Genomic DNA, 23,128 nt, shown 5'->3' on the forward strand with positions numbered 1-23,128 from the left:
TTCTTAGTATCATTGAGACCCCAAAAGGGTTTTTTTTGTTTGTTTTTTTTAAGGGTGATTGACAGTCATATCTAGCTTCTTCCATTTTCTAATGATTGCTCCAACAGTGGACCTTTTTTCCACCAAGCTGCTTGGCAATTTCCCCATAGCCTTTTCCAGCCTTGTGGAGCTGTACAATATTGTCTCTAGTGTCTTTGGACAGCTCTTTGGTCTTGGCCATGTTAGTAGTTGAAAACTTACTGGTTGTATGGGGTGGACAGGTGTCTTTATGCAGCTAACGGCCTTAAACAGGTGCATCTAATTTAGGATAATAAATGGAGAGGAGGTGGACATTTTGAAGGCAGACTAACAGGTCTAATTCTAGCTGATAGACAAGTGTTCAAACACTTATTTGCAGCTGCATCATACAAAGAAATAGTAAAAAAAAAAAAAAAAAAAAAATATAAAAAAAAAAAAAAAAAAAAAATATATATATATATATATATATATATATATATATATATATATATATTGTGTTTCTGATTTTTTTTAAGATTATGTCTCTTAGAGTGAACATGCACCCATGATGACAATTTCAGACCTTTCAATTTCTAAATGGGAGAATGTGCAAAACAGCAGGGTGTTCAAATACTTATTTTCCTCACTGTAACTCATTCTATAATGAAAACTTTGAAAGGGCTTTGCACATCTGCGGTATGAAAGAAGGGTATCGGGTTCACAAATTCCATGGGGGCGATTGCTTTCAATTTGCTTTGCTTAGAAAAATATTTTTCATACGTTTCTATTCTCGAAAATAACAGGGTTTCAGTCATTCTGCATTTAAAACACTTGTTGTATATAACCAAGTTTATTTGAATTATTTGAAAGCAGATTTGGTCGCACCAAAGACTGCTCTAAAGTAATACTCAAAGAGTAGTCCTACTATTATGCTAAAAAACATAATATGTGGTTCTTAAAAGATTTTCCATTGTAAAATATCTTAATTTATAGTTAAACAGTTTGGCCTAAAGATTCTGCATCAGTCACTGCACAGGCATTGACTATGTTAAAGGAGATAATCTGCAGGACAACTTAGAAAAAATATATTTGAATGTTCCTCTAACCACTTAACACTTGTGGACGTTGTATTAGGACCACCACTCTTTGATTAACATTACACTAAAATATCAGCATTATCACTTGAGTTGTAATACATAAAATACAATTACTACAAGAAGAATAACACAGTTTTATTAAAATTTAATTTGGCTACATTTATTTCAACTTAAAAAATAAAAATTAAAAACCATAGTACTTCAGACATTTCAGGACTTCCTTCATCATCAGTTCATCCTCTCTTCAGAGGAATGAATAAAGTGGAATTTTTTTATTAATACAGTGCTTGCACAATAATTATTGTATTAAAGTTCCCAAGATTCATTTTTTTTTTATCAGTAGTTTCAAATGAAATGAAACATGAAGGAAACAAATATACGACCTGATCAACATTTATGTTCCAATAATCAATGATGGAACCATTTTACTAAAATATACTTCTGGGAGAAACCCTAATACTGTACACTACAGTAGGAAATAAATAAAGACAGCAATATAAAAGGACACATAAATAAAATGGAAAATCCTCAAATAAAAAGTAAAATTTTTGTTGGTAAATTCAAAAATTAATACTGTCAAAAAGAAATGGCATGTTCAAAAAAAAAAATACAAATTGCACAGTTGTGAACTATAGAGTGACATCTACTGTATCTAATTTAATACTGAAAGGATGAGAGGACAGGGGTGAGTGGTGTGTCACTGCACAGGGATGGCAGGTTTTTAGAAACAGACAGGTAAAAGGTTTGCATATAAGGCTTTCTTTGAAGCACAAGGCTCCGTCCTCTTTTTACAGCCAAGCCCTTTTTTCCACCCATTTCTGCCTCTCAATTTTAAGACTTAAAAATCACAATTATTCCTTCACAGACAAAATAAAACAACAACAACTTAGGAGGCCTGAAGTCATGTGGCTTGTTGGTAGAATAATAAAGTTGGATCAAAATATTCATGTAAAAAATGTCACATAAAAAGGAGACATAACGACAACAATAACACTGACAGAACGTGATCGAGTGTTCCAGGCTTCCCTCTTTAAATTTTTTATATGTATATTTTTTTACTATTTTGTAGTGATTCAGGGAGCCAAGTGCAATTTCCTGAAGTGGTTTTTATCGAACACGAGACACAAAGGTTAGGAACATCAGAGCACCACACAGCTTTCAGGCCTTTATAATACTGTACATTAACAAGCGCTTCACTTAGTTTATTAGAATAATAATAATTATTACTTTTATTTTCTTATCTTGCATAACATGGATTTTAAACCAGGCAGTCCTGCTTCATGATTCAGGTCAACAACCATCCTGTACACTGAAGGTTATATTGGTTTGCTTAAAGGGTTAAAATTAACTAATCAAAAACGTAGTTCATACATAATCAGGCTAAAATGGACGCCTCTTTATTAGGACACCTCCTTCTTTGGCTGCTAAATGTTCGTATTTTATTAGGTTCAGTCCTACAGACTTTACAGCTTCTACCTCCAATACAACCAGAAACATAAAGATTTGGTTTAATTTTGAAGTGAGAACCTTAATGTTGCAAAAAAAAAAAAATGCAAAGGCCAGGGAAATAAGGTAACAAGGTAAACTGTTTTTTTTTGTTTGTTTGTTTCTTTTTACCTGTTGTGCCTTTTTTTTTTTTTTTTGACCCAACATTTTTGGGTATCAAAATAAATTTTCCATTGTACACCATGACCACTTTACCAGTTTAAACCAATCAAGGACATGTTTAAAACTAACTTTTTCACAAGCGGTGATTTAAGGTAGGTTTACATAGTTTAATGTTAGTCTATATAAGAAGGAATTTGGATTAAGTTTTCAAGTAATTATGTTTAAACAGATTGCTTACTTTAATTTTGCAAATATAAAAATAATATTTATATTTAAATCCATAATTACTAAAAAGAAAAAAAAAGAAAAATCCAATTGTAAAAGAAAAAAAACGGGAGTTCAGAGTTCAAACACAAGTTTCATACATGTTTTTTACTTGGGTTTATAGATTACATAGATTGGGAGTAAATTTAACTGCGAAAATCAAAATTTGCTAAAGGTGGCAACTTAAAAAAAATCATTGCTTTCTGGAAAGAATCAGACTGAACATGATAAACTAGAGCTTAGTTGAATAAAGAGATTTAACTCAGTGGGAGCCTTCAAAATCGGTATGATGTCAGAGAGTAACAGGTGTCCTAGGTAAACCACGCCCTCCGGATATCATTGTTGATCTTATCCAGAAGCCTGATGTATAACACAAGTTTGGATATAGATCTGACTCATGACCAACATCCTGCAATCAGCATTCTATTATCCTTCATCATGAAGCAAATACTGAACCTCACGGACAAATCTTTATTTTTCTCAGTCCATTTTCCTCCATCAGTCTTCCTGCTCCAACGTGCCGTCTGTCTTCCCTTCTCGTGAACAAGTGTCCATCAGCTGTGCTGAGTCTTTGCCCCCTTCATCGAGCTTTGAGTCCATCTGGCTCCTGCCATCACCCCCTTCTTCCTCTCTGTTCCTGAATCTTGCCTCGTGTCCGTCTGTCACCTCCTCGTACATCTTGTTGTCCACTCCCCCCTCCTCCTGCTCTCCTCCTCCCTCTCTTCCGTCCCTTAAGATGGTACCACAGCCCTCTTCTGGCTGTTCTTCGGGATCAGAGAAACCGAGAGGTCCCAATCCCTGCAGAAAGGCCCTCCTCATCATCAACTCGGTGGGCTCCAGGCCTCCAGCCAGCGGTCCTACCTTGGCCTCCCTCTCTGCCGCCTCTCGCTCCTCAGCCTCCCTCTTGCAGTAGGAGTAGCGATGGTTCATGTGCTGCGAGTACGAGCCAGAGTGGGAGAAACGCTTGCCACATTTGTCACACTGGTAGGGCTTCTCCCCTGAGTGCAGGCGTGAATGCTCGATGAGGTGGTGTTTGTGTTTGAAGGCCTTCTTACAGATCTGACATTGATGTGGACGTTTACCTGGAGACACACATAGAGGAGACAGTTGGAGACGGTTAGGACGGAGCAACCAGCTTCAGGAGACAAAATCAGCAAAAATGTCTTCATATTTTTATCTGTGACAACTAAAAGCTTAATTCTCATCTATCAAAGTAACTAAAACAGAACATGCGTAAAAATTAAAAAGTCCTCAAAGATTTAATTTCAGTTATGTAAAAGGTACATTTTGCATATTATACAGATTCATCACACAGTAAAATTTTTCGACTGTTTATTTCTGTTGTTTTTGATTAATAGTTTATAGATAATGACGATCTAATACTCACAAAATTAGAATTTAACAAAAAAAAAATCCAAAATATTTTCCAAACATGTTGGTCTAATCTGAAGTCCATCTATAATATAATTTTAGCCTGGCCATCCAGACATACATGAGGTTACATGGCGTATCAGTCTGGTAAAGATATAATAGGGCTGGAATTCAAAGGTGGGACCAACAAGGTCAGCCTCATTAGGTTAGAGCTAATCAGATAACTTAGGATGTGATTCAAACCTACAAGCGATGCGCTCTGTTTTCTGTAATTTTGTTGTCCGTGAAAAATGTCAAGCGGGAAACAGCAAATATATGTTTTTAAAAAAATAAATGGCACTAAAGACGTCCATTGCTAAGGGTTTAAGGTCAGCTCAATCCTACTGGGGACATCCGAGAGCATCATTAAAATATTGATCATTTGCAGTCACCAGCTTGCTGTTATGCTAGCAGAAAAGCAAAAAGGCGCTGAGAGTGACACATCACGAAGTCCCCCTTAGCCCGCTGTTATTGGTCAGGCCAGATCTGGTGGTTTACCAGACCAAATTGGTTTCCACGTAATTCATTCTGGCTGACCAAGGTAGTACAGTTTATGCTTTCTGTTCTTGGTTTGTTTTCCATTTGAGTAAATCATTAGATCATTGCGGCGTAACATGGAGACAATCAGCTCTGATGAACAGATCAGAAAGCCCAGGGTGCTTTTAGAGCGTCCTTCAGTTCATCTGCAGGCTTTTCGTAAATAAAACCAGCATCTCTAAAATGCTTGTCAGCAGAGGGTAGCATAAAATAATGCCAGTCTTTCGACTTGATAAAACAGCGGACCAACACCAAGAAATGTCATATTCCTCCCCAAATCCTTCTTGAATGTGGAAACTTCACCTTGAAATTTAATTATTTTAGATCCTCCTTTTGCCTCTCCACTCTCCCTCCAGTCTAGCTGGATTTCCCAATAAAGTAATAAATGTATTTTTATCCAAAGAAAACACCTCAGACCAGTTAACAACAGTCCAATATTATTTCTCCTCAACCCAGAGATAATGTTTCAGATATTGTCTTTAAACTGTCTTTTAACACAATGATGGGGAAGTTGAAGCTATAGATAAATCTAGAGCTTAAACAACCATTTAAAGTCCATCCCTTGTGGATCTCTGCATGACCATTAAATTGGCTTCATTATCAACTGTCAGGCAGTTATACATGTTGCTTTTTGCACATTTCTCTGTCACACATGTGAACCCCTGGATTAAACACTGTGAACAGGTGTAGGTGAAGGTCCAGTAACCTTTTCAGCATTTGACCCTGATCTACACCGCCTTGCTAAAAACACATTGATTTGACTCAAACCTGTTTAAGCAGGACAACATCCAAACCTTACAGGATTCTGACTTTTGACACTACTGCTATAAGCCATACCATGGCCATTCACTCAAACTTTCATTTGGAATATTACATTCTATTGTTCATAATTAGGAACGTCTAATTAGGAGTGCGCTTATGCCCTGTGTCCATTTCTTGCCATGACCACCATTAGATAGCTGAAAAGTTATCACGGGGCATAGCCTCACTAACACTATGGCACCAGATGTAACCTGAGAAGAGGCAGGAAATCTGCACAGTTGTCAAACGCACACGCGCACATTGTGTGCTGAATTTACTATGACTCCATATGGGTGGAAATTTCTTCCATCTGACTGAGCGGGATGGTTTGCCTGCTGCCAACCGACAGGCAGAACCCGATCCAATCAGGCATCCCACCCACACATTCACCAGAAACACGGCTCCACACACATAAGCTCAGCTCCCAGCTACATGCAGCCAGGTTGTTCCAACAGACACACTGGGAGAACCTAAAACATCCCATTACCTTGCAGACTGTGATGTGTGTGTGTGATGAACACACACACACCGCAGTAAAATCTACACGATGTGACGGCCTTTTGCTCCTGTGTTGGGGAGTTAAATGAAGATGTTGCAATGAAGTGAAAGAGGTTAAGGGAGAGCAAATGTATAGGTGCAGACCCCAACTGCATATTCAGCTTGGAAACAAACTCCATTAAAAAAAAATGTTTTAAGCTGTAATTCGTCAGGTGTTGTGTTATTTCAATAATTTATTGGACACTGTTAGGTTTCTGTATTCAATACAAGTTTTTGAGAATAAGTTGTTTCTAACTAATAGCTTATCACATCACCACTTAGCATAAGAGTGTCCCTGTACAGCTCTCTTCAGGTCCCAGTAAGTCAATCAGGTAGATATCAAGACTTTAACCAGACAACTGCCTCACCTTGACTGTTTACTTGTTTACTAATTCTATTAGAGATTTGTGGCAGCCATAGGATTGTTTTCCTGTTGGTGATCTAAAGTGGCTGTTTTAATGAAACATTTTTTTTTTTATTGGTGATATTTCTCTGAAATGACAGACTACAAGTTGTAAAGAAAGGACATTTTCTTTCAATCTTTCCCAGACTGACCAATAGAGGCTGCCATTCCTTCTTTCTTCCCTGGCATTGCGTTCATACATCTGAAAGCTAAGAGCAGCAATCTGACAAAACTCCAGCTTTTACAAAAGTGCTCACATCACTTAATAAATCCCTGTTTTGCACGACCTGGCTGCAAATATTGATCCTCCTAGCTAGAGTTAATCTAGTTTCTTGTTTAGTCCAAATTCAGTTTGTAAGTTTGAAATGAAACACAGAAAACCCGTTAGTAATTAGGTTTAGTTATTTTTAACATCATCAGTACGCTGTTGAACTTCAGGTCAGATGTTAACAGAAATAAACAGGAAACATTAAAATGTAAAAAAAACAAAGTGCAAACAGAGTTCATACAGGAAACATCAGACCTCCAGAACATTTAAGCGAGATACTTTTTACATAACACTCCTGAATTAAACATGAAGTTTGTGGGTTTAAATACTGATTGCCTGTTTTCCTGCTTAGGATTGCTTTATCTGGCCAACATGATGATGGGATGATGCAATGCAGAGAAAGATGGAATAAAACAGGTAGGATGACATTTTGTCACCTCCATGGAACAGAGTTCTGGTTTTAACCCCCCCTAGCCTGTGTTTTAAAGAAAATCCAGTAAAGAAACATGATACCGTGGTACCAGATAGTTTTTCTGAGATTGGTGTCTCCGCATCTACTTGGTATCAAAATTGAGTTTGACCCTGCTTGATAATTACAAACTGATTATAATAGATTGGAAAAACACTGGGACAATTTACTCCAGGTCTTACTTTGCAGATTAGGATTGATTTTTGGCATTTGGTAATCATACATATAAGCTAACAACCATATATCAACATGATATGCTCCCCAAGCAAATGAAGCACTACATCTCTTTTTATACATCTGATGCATGCAGCTTTATATTATGTTTGACCACATGACCACAATCACTTACAATCACTGATTCATAATATCAATGTGCGGGTCAGAACTTCCTCGGTTAAGAAAACAAACACAACATCACTTTCTCACCAAAAGCCCAAGATGAGAGATCAGCACTCAGCTATACTCAATATGCTCTAACCACCAAACATGCAAGAAATGGTTAGGTTAATGACTTAGAGCTAAATGTCAATGTTCTTATAAAACATATACCATAAATCATTCTACTGCCATCAAACATTTTGTGATAATAACAAGACTAAAAGATATAAGTGCGTACATTTACTTGTGAAGTAGGCTGAATTTTGTTAATTATCTGTTTTAGGATTGCTTTAAAAACAATAAATAAAAACAGACAACTACAGCTCATCCCATATGCTTCTGCAAAATCCCATACCAAATCCCATACCAGAAAATGTGTTTCTTTGCAAAAGGATAGACCTGGAAATCCCTTATTTTGTCTACATGGTCTTATATCTATATTTTTCTCTCTTTATATTCTACAATTTACAAAAGTTTTAATTGTATATCTTGCTTTTTTTTCTTTTTTTTCACATCACATTTTTGAAAAATAAAAGTAAAAACTGTTTGCTGTTAAAAAGAGTTATATTTTTACTGTCATGTTAAACATGACGGCTGAGAGTAAGTTTATCTTTACCACTGAGCTTTACCACAGACTGTTTCCAGGCTTAATATAAAAAGCTAAATCTCTTTTTTTTTTTTTATAAATTATTCCTCAGGTTCTTCACTCAGACACAATGACAAGCTGAACCCCGCCCTCCACACACATACAGTCTGAAACTGATGCCGCAGAACATTTTCTCAGTGATCAACTTCCCACCAAGCTGCTGCAAAGAAGAGAATGTGTTAAAGGCCACAGCCTGCAGAGAAAAAATAAGAGTAGAAGAGCTACGAGCGGGAAGCTAAGTGAGAAACAGAAGTAAAGGTTGGGGAATAAAACAAATGTGTAAAGAAATTAGAAGTGAAAGGAGAACGGGGGATTAAAAAGAAATGTCCAAGTGTTATATATACCTGTGTGCTCATATTTGTGTCTTAGGAGGGAACTGGTCTTCTGGAATGTTTTGTCGCACAAGTCACACGCGTACATACCACTTTCAGTCTTCTTAATCTTCTTCCTGGAGAGCAGCGAATCGCTGTCTGTCAGGTCATCCAGGCCTGACAGATAGTCTGCCGTCCCGTCCAGCAGCTCCCCCTGAGACAAAGACAGAGCTTCAGTCATAATCCCACACCTGTCGACTTCATGCTCCGAGACACCTTCTGCTGCCACCCCCCTCCTGCCCCCATGATCCCAAGTCTGGACAGGGCTTAAGGGCCCAACCTGGGTAAGTCCCTTCATCCAGGAGACATATAAAAAAAACAGGTGGGGGAGGGGATAAAATATACTAGGGTGTGCAGGAGAAGTGTTCAGGTGACTTTTTTGGGAGTCAAAGTATAGTCAGAAAGAGAACTTCTTTTAGAGAGGAGGTTTCAAGTCATCCATCAAGTTTGTTTTCTATCAAGTAAATCAGGAAGCTGCAATATGATACATTAGTCAAAACATTCAAGATTTTCCTCTTTCACATCAATTTGATTTAATATTTAACAAATTGGAAGCTTATGCAACCCATCCCTTTTGACCAACCAAAACACACTAGCCAAACCTTTACATACCCTTTGGCTGTCCTCTACTGTGTTTGATGATGCCAGTACCTATAAGAACTATAAACCATTCTTTCTTAAAGTAAAGGTCATTTATATTTGCAGTATAGCTGCACAACAACATGCCAATGGAATATTGTTAAATAGTGCAATGATAGTAGTAATATTTTCCTTACTCTCCTATTTTCCTCCTTCCTCCCAATGTTCTCTTCAATCTCAATATACGTACTTTATGTCAGCCAAACAAATCTCGATCAGATGAAGGCATCAGGAACATGAAAAGGTTACTCTTACACTATGACAAGTTTTGATACTAGTATAATGACTGTGACTTGCGTTGTTCAGTTCTAATTTGCTGTAGCAATTCCCATTAGTTTTTGTTTTTCACCCTGTGGTAATGTGACTGATTGCTTGTCACAGAACAACTGAGAGCAGCACCACTTCCACGCCAACACCAAAGACTTTTTTAGAAGTTAGCCAAAATAAATGGATGCTAGTTGCTACAAACTGTGATAAAATGGATTAAGGGCTATATCTATCAATATACTTTTGGTGGTGGTGGTGGGGGTTTGCTTTGTAATTTAAAGCCATATCAAAATCAGTTTGATGTGCCAAACTTTTTATTTAAAATGAAAAGAAAAATGTAATAAAAAATCTATCTTTCGACTTCACTTTGATTATGTCTTTCTCTGGGCCCTATTTTTCACTGTTTAAAAGCTTTTAAAGAGCTATAATCATCTAGCAATGTTCAAATCATGGTATGAAAACTCATCCAGAAACTTCCCTGCTCCTTCAAAGAAATAGTTTAAGACTTTCAGGGCCCAAAAAGTCCCTAAGCTACAAGGAGATGCAACATTGGTAGCAGAACTCTAGTTTACCTCTGCAGAAATGGCCCTCAAATCATAACATATTTTTTACGTTAACACTGTTTCCAGTCCTTTTGCTCTTATGGCTGGCACTGTATCTAAGAAGTAAGGTTTCATATAGTTGACAAACTTCACCTAAACTAACAGTAGTGATAAAAGTCACAGACATTTTTCTATATCATTCTATAGGTTTACCTGGAAACCTGCTTTCCGATGGTACTTTCTCATTTGCTGCATTTCTGCAAATGTTGCAGCTCCTGGGGCATAGGTGTAGGCCATGTGAGGCAGGAAGCTCATGGGGTCAAGACCGGAATAAGGCCTAAGACCTGGGATGGTGGCCTGGGCAGGACTTATGAAGGTGGCAGGAGAAAAGGCTCCATGGGGTGGTAAGGAGGTATACATAGGACCACCACCAAAGGGATTAATCCCAAAAATTGGACTGGTGCTTTTCTCCAGCGGATGAATAGAGATCCTACCACTATCAGAGCTCAATACCTCCTTCTTAATGTTTACAAGCTCTAAAGGTTCAGATCCCTTTTCATGTCCTGAAAGCTCCCCATTGTGGTCGGTGATAAAACCATTGGGCCTTGGTCGCTTCTGTGCCAAGTGTTTGGGCAACGACAAATCCAGAGGAATATCCCCATGGGCATCCTCTGAAGTGAGGCTGTTTGGAGTGTAAGAGCTACTCTGGGAGTGTTTTGATGAGGTGGAAGACAGGTTTAAGGGTGATGGAGTGTTGCTTCGTAAGGGGTCCGCAGGATCTTGTTGTTTTTCCCCTTTTGTCTGCCTGTGGGCTGTAAACTCATTGGTCTTTTTGACTCTGTAGGAACCATCGCTGTTAATGAAGCCATTGCGTAAATCTACAACTGGAAGAGACACTGGAGACCGACTCAAATTATGGTCGGCTCCACCCGGTTCAGGAATGTGGATTTTTTTTCTTAAACTGTCCATGTGGTTGTTTTGACTTTTCCATTGTGAAAACCACTCCTTTACTAATTCCTGAGGAAGGCCAACAGCAAGCGAAATCTTGAGCAGTTCCTCAGAGTTGGGGTCAGTGTTCATGTCAAAGTAGGCCTTCAGCACTGACATGTGCTCCTTGAATGGGTTGGTAGGGCTGTTTGCTGCCTCACTATGTGACAGTTCATCAGCCTTTTGCCCTCTGCAGCCAACAGGACTGCTCTCTGGCTGCTGCAGAACTGCCTTGATGTCCTCATTCATTTTACACAAGTAGCGCTCATGTTGATGAAGTGGGATTGGTCCAGGAAAGGTTTCCTTGCAGTACTGACAGGAAAATGTCAGGAGTTGGTTTTGTCTGTCGGACAAATTTTCTTCACTGCTGAGATCAACTGATTGGTTTGGTTTCTCTTTGTTAACATCCATTTGCATCTTGGAGTCATTAATCAGGTTCTTGGCTTCATTGACCTTCTCTAGCGTGTAGTCAATGATGCTTTTGGTAGGACTACTGTGGCCAATCACCTGTGCCTCCATCTGGGCACCCAGCTCCTTCATATAAGCCCTGAGCTTGGACAACTCCTCTGAGTTTCTGTCCATCTTCTGCCTGCAAACAGTGTTGTCCACAATTTGGAGCACTTTCTGTACCTCACTTAGGCTGCTTCCAAGAGGTCCAGTGTAGCCCAGGAGGGGGAGATCAAGCCCAATGCCACCCATTTGTTGAAAGGGGCCTGGAATACTCAGGGGACTTCCACTACGACCATTTAGATAGATCCCTGGTCCCCCAAACCCATGCTGTGAAGCCATTAGCATTCTGTACTCATTGAAGTCCATTGGCTCGGTTTTGATGTCTAGCTGACCTTGTTGGTCTTGTAAACCAAGTAGTCGCCCATTTTCTAGTTTTTGCCGGAGATGGGACAATGCAGGGCTTCCCGGTGATGATGTTGTTGAGTTTGGAGAGGAGCCAGGTTTGCTGTTGTTCCCATTGCGTACTCGTCCATTAAGGGCAACTAGGCCGATGCATTTCTTGCTGCTGATGTGGGAACTGTAGGATCCTGAATGGGAGAAGCGCTTCTTACAGTTTGAGCACTCATATGGCTTTTCACCTGCAAAAAAAAAAAAACAGGGATTACTTTCAAACTGTAGGGTCCATTGTGTCTAAACACAACTCTGTCTATAAATGAATTCTTTCTTACGTTTGCAACTTTGAAGATTAAATCCATACATTCCTTTTCTCACCTAATCAAGTTACATAGTGCTGGGAATTACCTGATTATTAGTATAATTGCCTCAAATTACCAATGACTAAGGATATCAAAAATTTTAAAAACATAACATTTCCACATTAAAGGCTTTATGCTATACATGGCCTCCATGAAAAGGAACTATCTGTTTCTTTGTGATATATTAAAAAAAATCCTTTCTCACTGTCTTCTCTTTGTATGAATATGTAAAAAAAAGAGTGGAAGTTGTACTTTGTAAATGATCATAAAGAGCTATGAAACTAATCAGAAAACCCAAACAGTTTTTTCCTAGTTTGTCCATTTATCTGTTCCCCTAACCCTATCCTCCACTCACCACTGTGGATACGGAGATGCTCCTTCAGGTGGTGCTTATACTTGAAGGCTTTTCCACATTCGCTGCACTTGAACTTGCGGTTTACAGCTCCTTCACTGAGCAGTGATGGCTGCAGAGAGAAGAAACCGATTACAGGGAGGAGGAGTGGGAGTGGAGTAGAGAGGATAGAAAGAGATTCTCCTGGAAGAATGATTGCAGAAGGCATTCTGAGAACAGCGTGGGCTGATTCGGTTCAGAGGCGGCAGTTTCTGGTAGAGGTGCATTCCCACCATTTCAAATGCAAATGCACAAATAAACAACACCGGGTGATTGGGGTTGGGGTGGGGTTGGGGGTTCCTGTTCCCATAGCAGAGAGGGAGTTCAAATCTTTTTATTTCACATTAAACCCAAATATCAGCAATCATATTTTTTTGGTGATAAAACGCCTCTTTCATGTGTTTTCTCTGATGCTGCTTATTAACAGGTTTAACTATTTAAACTATTATTTAAACTGTAGTTTAAATAAAAATACAAAATTTGTGGAATGTGATTCACTTTGAACCTATGGATCTGACTTTGTGGTGGTAGACAGGATGAAGTGACATCCATCCATCCATCCATCCATGCATCCATCCATCCATTGCAGCTATTGACAATATGTCTCAATTTTTCCATTGATAAAACCTTGGAGTGTTTCATTGCAGTGATTAAACAGCACAGGGGGTTTACATAAGTGTTTCTGTTTTGAAACACGAACCGATCTACTTCAGCCTCTCTTCTCAGTTTAACGGTTTAACTCAGGGAGTCCTCTCATAAACACTCAGAGGATTAGGATTCTCCAGCCCAGCGGGGAAAAGACCATCTGGTCTTGGTTCAGTCTGTGAGGAGGTCTGATGAACTGTAGGATCCTGACAACTAACTGCTCGGACAAGGTAATCCCATTACGATCATGGTGTAATTGGAAAATGGAATGACTTGGAGCTTAGTTACTGACTCTAATAAGACTCCTGGATCCTAAGGAGCAGAGAACAGGCGTGTGCAGGAAGCGTTTAACACGGCCTCATCATTAGATTAGAGCACCGAGTGATGAGCTGCATTTACAGGCTGCACGCCCAAACACAGCTGCTGCCGCAGGAAGAGGATCGGCCTACACAGGATGCATTCACAGTATTTGGGTGGATCCAAAGTTAACAGGTTATCAGAAAAGAAATCACTCAAGGAGGACTTAGATGGTACCCAACACAGTAGGACTGTGAGCTTATAGGTCAATAAACCATCCATCCTTCCATGCAACCTGACATTTGCTGACATTGTGCAGATGTGTTTGCTTACCTGGTCCATAGCAGGCTTGTGTGTGGTCATATGGCGCTCTAGCTGGGATCGCTGGGTGAATGTTTCAGCACATAGCAGACAGGTGAAGGTTTCCTCAGTGTTCTCATGTCGATACTTTATGTGCTCCTTCAAAGACGTCAGCCGTTTGTAGCCACGCTCACAGTATGGACAGGTGAGCAGCTGGGCGAAGTCGTCTGCGGCACTGGAAGACAGATCTGCAGGGAGAGATGAGAGGTCACAAGAGATCCTTTAAACCCAGAATACTCAGAACACTGGGCTTGTTTTTCCACCAGGTCTGTAAAACTACATGATATTGAGAATCCTCCTTAATTCACGTCACCTTCTCTACCAAGCAGCCACCCAGATTAACCTTAAGTTTTTCAGTATGTTCTATTTTCATATTGAGCCACATTTTCGCTGTTTATAGTGTTTACGTTTTTGTTTTTAACCCTGTATTGTGTCTATACTCTCACCGTGTTCGCTCTCATCCTGACCAGCTGCCTCAGGCGTGCTCAGTCGCGTTACCTCCTCTGGGGCTTCTGGGTAAATGATGGCAGTGTCGCTGCGCTGCAGGTACTCTGCAATAGTTGCGTGGTGACCGCAGTCATCTTCCAGCTTCCGTTTTAGGAACAACTCATCCAGCTCAGAGATGCCTTCCAGTTGTCTTCCTGAGAGGACATAGATTAGAAGAGAAAAGAAGATCATCAGCATAAAAGGGGAAATTAGGAAACACTTGAGATGCAGGGACTAACAGAAAATTACACCAACTGATTTCTTGCATATATCAAAACTTACACACAAATTAAGGACAACAATCTAAGCACAGACTTTAACATTTTAGAACACGTTATATTAATTATTTAATAAGACATAAAACTGCTCAACTTTTAATAAACTTTATTGAGATTGAGAGAAAAAATGTGAGGATAAAAGAACAATCAGTTACATTTGATTTGATAATGTGTGCAAGTAATATATAACGTAAATAATGAAAGTTTTATTTTGTCTAAGAAAGTGATTTAGTTTGGCTTTATTTCTCTTTCTCTGTGGAGCTGTTATCATTCCGAATAGATTATTGATCTCACCTGCACCATTTTCCACCACCTGCAGAGATGCCTCAGGTCCCACAGCATCATATTCGGTGCTTTGCTCCCCTAAAGGAACGAAACACAGAAAGGTCACTCTACTCCTTCTAATTCTGTTATTGTTTGGTTTTTCACCTGGTTCTTCCCTAGCTCTTAACAGGTTGTTTTTTATTCTTCATGTTATCTCCCTGGGTTTCTAACTGATTCACCCATGGGTTCCTCTCTGTACTTTTCCACGCTTGTTTCCTGGTTCTGATTTTGATGGGTATTTTAGTGCTCCCTATTCAAGCTTGTTTCCTTGGTTTTCCTTAATGTAATTCTCTCTAGTTCTTGTTGATCTCCATTGGTTCCTATTTTGTTCCTTCTTAGCTTTCTGTCTAGTTAGTTCTACCTTTAGTTTCCTGGTTTTTAACCCAACCCTCCTGTGGTTTTTGGATTCATAGCTGTGCTTTGTTATTTATTTATTTACAGCGTAAACTCATTATTCTACAGTCTTCTCTACTATCTGATGATCAGAAGCACCAGCTGCCCCACATCAGGAACATGGTAGAGGAGCAAACATTATTCTGCTCTTACTCTGAGCTGCTGATATGATCAGAGACTCACCGATACACCTGTCCTCTCCTCGGTGTTCCAAGTCCTCTTGATCCTTGTTAGACAGCAGGGTGTGGCCAACCCTGGGCGATGCCTCCAGATGTGAAACACCAACTGGACTTCCTGCCTCTTCATCCTCTCCCGCAGCTCCCGTGAAGCTGCTGTCATCACGGAGCAGCGTCTGGTCATCATCATCTGTCTCTGAGGTCGTCTCCAGCACAGTGTCATAGTTCGCAACTAAAAAACAGAGACAGAGGAGGAGCTGACACAGCTGCAAATAAAAATAAAAAAAACACACAACATCTGGAACCACCTTTCACTGTGGATCCACCTCCAAACTAATCATTGAAATATTATATTCTAATGTGCCTTCTGGATTTGTCAATTTGCTCATTTAGTCTCAGAACTCTGTCTGTAAATAAAGGCACACCTACAACCTTGCAGGATGGACTTAAATAAAACAGAGAGAAATGCACATGCAGAAACATTTTGATCTGTGATTTTTACCTGAAATAACAAAAACAACAGTTTAAACATCCTTTTACATAATTTAGACTTGTTTTTAAATCACATTTTTTTTGTCTGGTGTTTTCTGTCAGCTGCGCTCCAGCTGTAGACTTGAACTGAGTTGAACCTGACTGAGGTGAATTGTGTGTGCAGTGTTGAGGGTTTGGTTTGGAAGTCTGTGAGGATGCATGACATCATGGGAACAGCCTGCAGATGGGAGTCCAGCCACAGGAACAGTCTCAGAATTTCAGGCTTGTTCAGTGAACACAGATTGCTAGAGTGCCTCTTCTGCGTCTTATCACACTTCCTGCTGCAGATTTGATCCCCCCCCCCATCTCTGACCCTCGGACCCTCTCCGCTACACGGAGATTAGTCTGTTCATAATATGATCTTTGTCTGCAGCCGCTGCAGCTCTCGCCTCCCGGACAACTGCGCAACAGGTGCAAATTAAAAAGGGAGCCACGGTGGGCTGGGCTCAAATCTGCTGACCTGGGCTGAATACCAAGAGAGAGGGGGGTGAGGGTCGGCGAAGAAGGGGGGCGTGGGACAGACTGAGCTTTAATAAGAGGTGTGACCGCCTCAGAAGGGTAAAGCTCTCTGTGATCAAACACAGAGGGATGGAGCGCTCGCTGTGTGGTCCTAGGTATACATGGGGGTCTAATGTGACCCCCCAACCCCCCCCAATCAGATGAAACACACTCCCAAATGCCCCCCCCACCCATTAATTCTTTTTTTTCTGTCTGAAAGAATGTGAGCTGCTTCAGTAGAAACATTTAGCTGTTCTAAAGATGCTGATCTATCCCATCTGATCAAAAAATATAAATGAAGGAAATACGTTATGATTTGACAACATAAGGCAAAAAGTAGGCATCTTCATGTAAAGCCTGGGAGGTGCGGCTCATCTGGTGAACATGCTTTGGCTAAGGAACTTTGACTGGATAAGCTCAGAAAGGCTACTGAAGAGCACCTCCATGTGAGCCCTCCACCTGCAATTGGTGAGGCTGAGCTCAGAGTACCATGTAAGCCAGGTGGCAGCTAAGGATGGGGGCTTTTAAGATGTGAAATGTTGCTTAATATTTTCTGTAGATGCATACATGAATGTCCTTAAAGTAGGAATATAGAAAAACATAAAAAACAATATAGCAATGGTTGTCAGATATTCATCAATGCACATGTCTCCTTTTGGAGCCCAAACAGTCATTTACTGGAGGGTTGTGTGGTGAAAAGTGCAGAACAAGTAACACAAACACTTACATTAAAACTTCAGGCTCTGATTGGTCAAAAGCTTTTGATCCCACTATTAAAACTTCTACAGATTGCTGTCTGTCTGACTGGTCACATGATGCTTTATTTTCACTGGGGTGAAGCAAACCTTCAGCTGCAACCTAACAGTCTCTCAGAGTGAAAAGTCTCCACCAGGAAACATCTCTGTCACATCAGAGTGAAAGAGAACATCTCTGTCAGCTGTCTTTGTGCTTTGCAGAGAGCCGAGGACAAAGCAGAAACTCCTCCCTCTTCTCCTCCTCCTTCAGCTTCCCACACAGACACATTAATCTTCCTCCCCCTTCTTCTTTCTTCCCCCTCTGACACTTTCTCCGTTGTCACATTTGTCTCCAGCTGTTTCTGAGATGAAAGATCTCAAAAGCAGCACAAACACAAACTACTGTAACCTGAAAAGCTCAAATGGGAGCCCAAGGCAAAAAATATGGCACACGCAGTGCTAGAAAACAAGCAGCAACACAAGAAAAGAGCATGAGAGGAAAAAACAAGCAACCTGAACACTAAAAAAGGTTCTCTGTAGAACGCATGTAACCTTGGTGATTGATCAGCCTGTCATTCATAACCAAACACTGTATCAAACGCAAACCTTGTAAACATCAGCCGATTTTCTAGCTCCTGCAACGCTCGTCCAGGTGCTGCATCCTCCTCCACGCGCCTGCTGCCTCACACTGAGGTATAGGCTGCTGTTTCCTCCTCCTCTTCCTTCTCATCAGCTGATCACCTGGGCAACAGCCCGGGGGAGGAGAGGAGATGGTTCTCATGGAAACCAGGTTTCTGCTTGAACTGCCAGGGATTGTGACACATACAGGAGGGGGAAACTGTGAGGAATCCCAGAATTCCCTAAAGTCTTTCAGGGTAGTCTTAACCAAATGTTCTCCTAAGTCTCAAAATCATTTAACTTGATTTTCAATTCAGTTTCAGTCCAACTATTTCCAGGTGAACCTCTGGTTGTTAAGCCCCTTAGAACTCACCCTGAACAGTATCTGTTCAGGCCTGTGGTTAAGGACCAATACAAGGCTTCAGCCAATCCACCAGTTTCATTTAGGCTGGAGGTGTTTAAAAGAAAAAGAACAGAAGATTCATGACTGGTTGAAGCATTACTGCACCTGCTGCCATTTCCTCTGAACAGGTGTCCTATTGTGTTGGGGGTGTGCCCTCTCATTTGGGTGGGTTTCAGTGTTTTTGTGGAGTCCCCTGAATGCAGGGAGTTCCTGGATTGAGGCTCTGATTGTATTTGGTTCCTAATTCAATTAGTCTCATTTATCTGAAGGGACCAGAGCAACAGGCTGGAAAGTGAGGCAAGGAGGGGGTCACAGCCCTCTACATCATCACCACCCCCCAACCCTTAAATCCATTCTCTTCCATCTGATCCCCACCCCCCAAGTATGGTGCAGCTCCCAGACTGTTTATGGGCCCCACTGGGCACCGCCAGCCATGGCAGACTCAGAGAAGAAGCAGAGCTCTGTTTGATTGATTGTGTCTGATGATTGATTGATTGATTGATTGAATGATTGATTGATTGATTGATTGATTAAGCTTTAGGAAATCAATCAATATAAGCTTTACTCATATTTATTTCCAGTGTTTAGTCTGTATTTCTGATCACATGACAAACAGGAAGCAGGCAAAGTCTTATCTTTCCATAAAAATGCACCATAGAACATGTACTGTTAGTGAATCATCTCAGGCTTCCAGCTGCACACAGACATAAAAGCGAGCTCAGTAACAGCCGACTCCAAACATAAGCGCCTACCGATGTGGGAAAATAAAGAGGAGCCTGAAGAGGCAGCTGCTCAGTTTTGTGTGCTGCATCTAAGAATGGAGCAACATCCCTGAAAGACTCTGAGATGGGGGAGACATCCGAGGCAAAGATGAACCTCTGCTGGCAAGTTGCTTTGTAATCATAGTCACCGCAACCCAACTTTCCCTTGAGGCTGAGCGCTGAAAGGCAAAAGTGGGGAATTGCTGGGTGAAGATGTGTAGGGGTAGATAGTTTGTGCTCTCTATATGGGGCAGGAGCTGATGTAGCTGTCTCTTCCTCGGCCATCACTGAAGGGCCATAAAGTTCAGTCATTGAGCCCCCCACCCCCCAAGCACTAACCTCATGGGACATGGATAGCACATTTATACAAACGGAGATGACGTTTTCATGCACTGAGATTTTATTTATACATAATGATATGACATCTGCATGCAGTGATGTCACAACTTTGATGGAGTGACAGCACTTTGACCTACAGTTATGTTACATTCATTCACAGTGACAAGTTACATGTTTGCATACCCTGTATGCCAGTAATGTCATATTTGCTTGACAGCGATGTCACTTTAACATCATGTTTAGAGGCAATGTTGTTAAGTTTCTGTCCTATCTAATTAAACTGAGCAGTAAAACAAAAGACTGACATGAGTCACCTATGCACCTTCCACTGAAGAAACAAACAATAATTGATCCTAGTGCAATAACTGTATATATAAATATAGATATCAATCTATATAAATACCAATGTTAATACCCTGTGCAATAACCCTGTATAATGATCCTACTATAAAAAAAAAATTAAAAAACCTTATCATATTTGGATTCACTGTATATACTGTATATATATCCATGCACTTTTTTCTTCCTTCGACACATTCTTTGACTATTTGAGCTGAAGTAACAAGTAGATTTCTCCAATGTAGGATCAATCAAGTTAATCAATCAATCAATTAATCAACAGCAGTGTGAAGATTGCTCACAATGATAACAATAATCATTTGCCGGCTTTAATCTTGTGACAGCAAAAAATCAATCAATTAATCAACAGCAGTGTGAAGATTGCTCACAATGATAACAATAATCATTTGCCGGCTTTAATCTTGTGACAGCAAAAAGACCTCGGATACAGCAGAAAGCAAACCTTATGCAGTGTTTTGTTAAAGCTAACTGAGCATTTTAGGTGTAACTGTATCAAGCTGAGTTCCTCTTTTAACCATACAAATTATTCTATGTTCCTAATCTGGCCGCAGCACATTCAGCTCAAGCTCCACCCGTCTCTGTATCACACCTAACGGCAGACTGACCACACCTGGACGCGTCCCGGGTCTAACCGTTAACTTTTATTAAAAAGAAATATGATTAGGAGATTCCTAATTCATCTGATTTTGCAATTTTCGCATCTGTTTGAAATCTATGACTAGGTTTTTGTGATAAACACCTTTCACCAGACAAAACCATTAGAGAAGAAGGATAACAATGAGAATGATTCTGTGTTTACCATCTTGTTACAAGGTTAAAGATTCCCACATTTATTATTAAAACATCCTAACGGCACCAAACCCAAAAGGAAAGGCAGGGGAGGGGCTGATAAGGCCATTTTAATCTTTTAAAAATGTTTAAATGACCATATCCTGTTTTAAATCTTATACAAAAATATTCTCCACTGTGCATATAAGTGGGACAACAGTTTGTGTTCTTTGGTTAAACATAGGTTACTGAAGCCCTAGGTGGTTACTGGGCAAACAGACAAGATAAGGATAAAAAGAAAAATACAAAAAAAATTACAGAACACTATAATAGAAAGTCACAAAATTGATATGTCTATGGTTGTGTTCATTATATCAGATGTATCCAAAAGCTAAATTTAAGAAAAAATGTGTATAACTTTCATATCAAGTTTCTGACTGATTGCAAATCAAGCAGTAGGTCTGTTAACCTGATCTGCCTCGGCAACTTTTTACCTCATCATAAAAGTAATTAGTAATTTCAGAGCTAAGTTCAGATCTTAAAAGAGCAGGAACAAGTTGTTTTTGTCTGCAGATATGTGCAGGAGTTTAACGTTAGGTTTATCAGCACCAGGGCGTCCGTTGAAGCCTCACCGCGGCCTCGGTGTGTCGCCTGATTAGACAAATAGAGGAGAAAACAGAACTGCTGGGCTATGATAAGAGGTGAAACGGTGATACCATAGCCGCCATCCACTGGTGTGTGTCTGTTTCAGAAGGAGAACACTGAGGTGTGAACTCTACTTTTGTGTCTGAACATAGCTGGTGAAGCGTAAATAGGTTTCATGATGAACATGAACATGCTCCCCTTGTTCCACAAAAACTCCCGAAAACTTTACTCTTTTAGCATTTGAACTCAAAGTCTTGTTCTACATGCATTTTGAAGCCCGTCAAACTTCGTCTTTCTAGGTGAGGAATCAATTAATCATCAGTCTCCAAGGTTTCTAGGGGGGCATGTCCATAAAAATGTAGGTTACTTTAAGAGAAAGTCAGATTTTAATAGTGAATAATGGATAGATATTCTCAGACTATGATGAGGGAGTTTGAGGGTTTACAGCCCAACAGCCCCCCATGGGGGGCAGGAAGGGGGAGAGAATCCGAAATGTCTAAATAATTTATCTTCCCAGGTGGAGGATGACTCCTTATGAAAAGAGAAAGGAGGAAGAGCGCAGTTATTAAATCCCTCCAATGAATACCTTCTTCCTGGGAGAAGACGTGCAAGAAAAACTTTCTCTGCTAATAATTCATGACTGCAGGTATTTTAACTTCCCACCTCTTTAAGAAACATCACTCAAACTTCTCCTTCTTCATCAGAGCAGCAGCATAGGCGCACTTCAGCCTTTAAAGCTCTGTGTCAGTTTGTGGCTTCTGATTTGAATTCATCAGGATCAGCTGCAGCAGACAAAGGGAATCTGGACTCTGTGGACCTGTTTTGTTCCAGAGGCGGAACCATTTAAAGGTTTAGAAATTCAACCAACTCTGACAAAAGATTTGTTGAATAAAAGAAAGTATGTCGAGCCAAGGCAGAAATGCAAACCAGATAACTGTGCCAAAAAATGAGTCGACATCAGGATAATATTCAGTCAATATGCAACCATTGCTGTGCCAACACAGACCCAAAATACAATAAAAAATAAACATGTAAAACTTTCCAATCCAGTAACAGATAAAACAAACATACTATTGTCAAAAGTTACCACCAATCAATACAACCAGAAGTTTGAAAATTTAGCAGGAACTGATCTATTTAAGAAACAAATTACTAAACTAAATTGAAGACAACAAAAATCACCTGCATTGTTGGAAGACAGACACAATGTCAAGTAGTACAGCTAAAGGGGTGTGGCAAATAAAGCAACATAAAAAGGTTTGTTCCTCCACAGCAAACGAAGCTCTCATCTATTCATCCTTACACTCTCGAAGTCACAGTAAAGCTGTTCTACAGTAAACCATCTGCATCCTTGTACACACAAGCTTCATAAAATGTGTGTGTCAGGTATTGCAAAATTTCATACTGACTGGTCTTCAGAGGTATTTTCATCTGTTCCAGGAATGATTTGCAGAAGTGAAACTGCTGATCAAGTTGCTTCAAAATTGACTCACAAGACCTCCATCCCTCACCACAACCTGCAGCCGGACACAAGCACCGGGCACAGCCAAAGAAGAAGAAGGAAAACACCTCTGTCAGCACTTCCTCAGGTCACACAACGTCAGTATGTCAATGCGTCAGTTGTTTTCTGACAGTTAACATCAAGGTTGAGATGGCAACGGCTTCATATATTGTTTGACATAAAGATATGTTTAT

General features: G+C 40.1%; 1 protein-coding gene across 4 annotated transcripts in view; it reads right to left on the reverse strand.

The window, feature by feature from the left end:
• Positions 1-1,419: 1,419 nt before the first annotated feature.
• The window catches only part of LOC107091031 (zinc finger E-box-binding homeobox 2-like), a 42,939-nt gene continuing 21,230 nt past the window's right edge, over positions 1,420-23,128 (reverse strand). For 2 of the 4 annotated variants that reach the window (XM_015384733.1, XM_015384734.1), the window contains exons 3-10: positions 15,784-16,008; positions 15,178-15,246; positions 14,566-14,760; positions 14,093-14,307; positions 12,782-12,890; positions 10,448-12,309; positions 8,760-8,940; positions 1,420-4,048 (exon numbers count right to left, since the gene is read on the reverse strand). In XM_015384733.1, the coding sequence (XP_015240219.1) occupies positions 3,465-4,048; positions 8,760-8,940; positions 10,448-12,309; positions 12,782-12,890; positions 14,093-14,307; positions 14,566-14,760; positions 15,178-15,246; positions 15,784-16,008 (3,440 nt within the window). In that variant the 3' untranslated portion in view covers positions 1,420-3,464. The remainder of the gene's footprint in view (positions 4,049-8,759; positions 8,941-10,447; positions 12,310-12,781; positions 12,891-14,092; positions 14,308-14,565; positions 14,761-15,177; positions 15,247-15,783; positions 16,009-23,128) is intronic. The other 2 variants (XM_015384736.1, XM_015384735.1) reach the window with 2 other exon arrangements.

This window comes from Cyprinodon variegatus, unplaced genomic scaffold (genome assembly GCF_000732505.1).
Source record: "Cyprinodon variegatus isolate N-32 unplaced genomic scaffold, C_variegatus-1.0 Scaffold321, whole genome shotgun sequence".
Classification (NCBI taxonomy): Eukaryota; Metazoa; Chordata; class Actinopteri; order Cyprinodontiformes; family Cyprinodontidae; genus Cyprinodon; species Cyprinodon variegatus.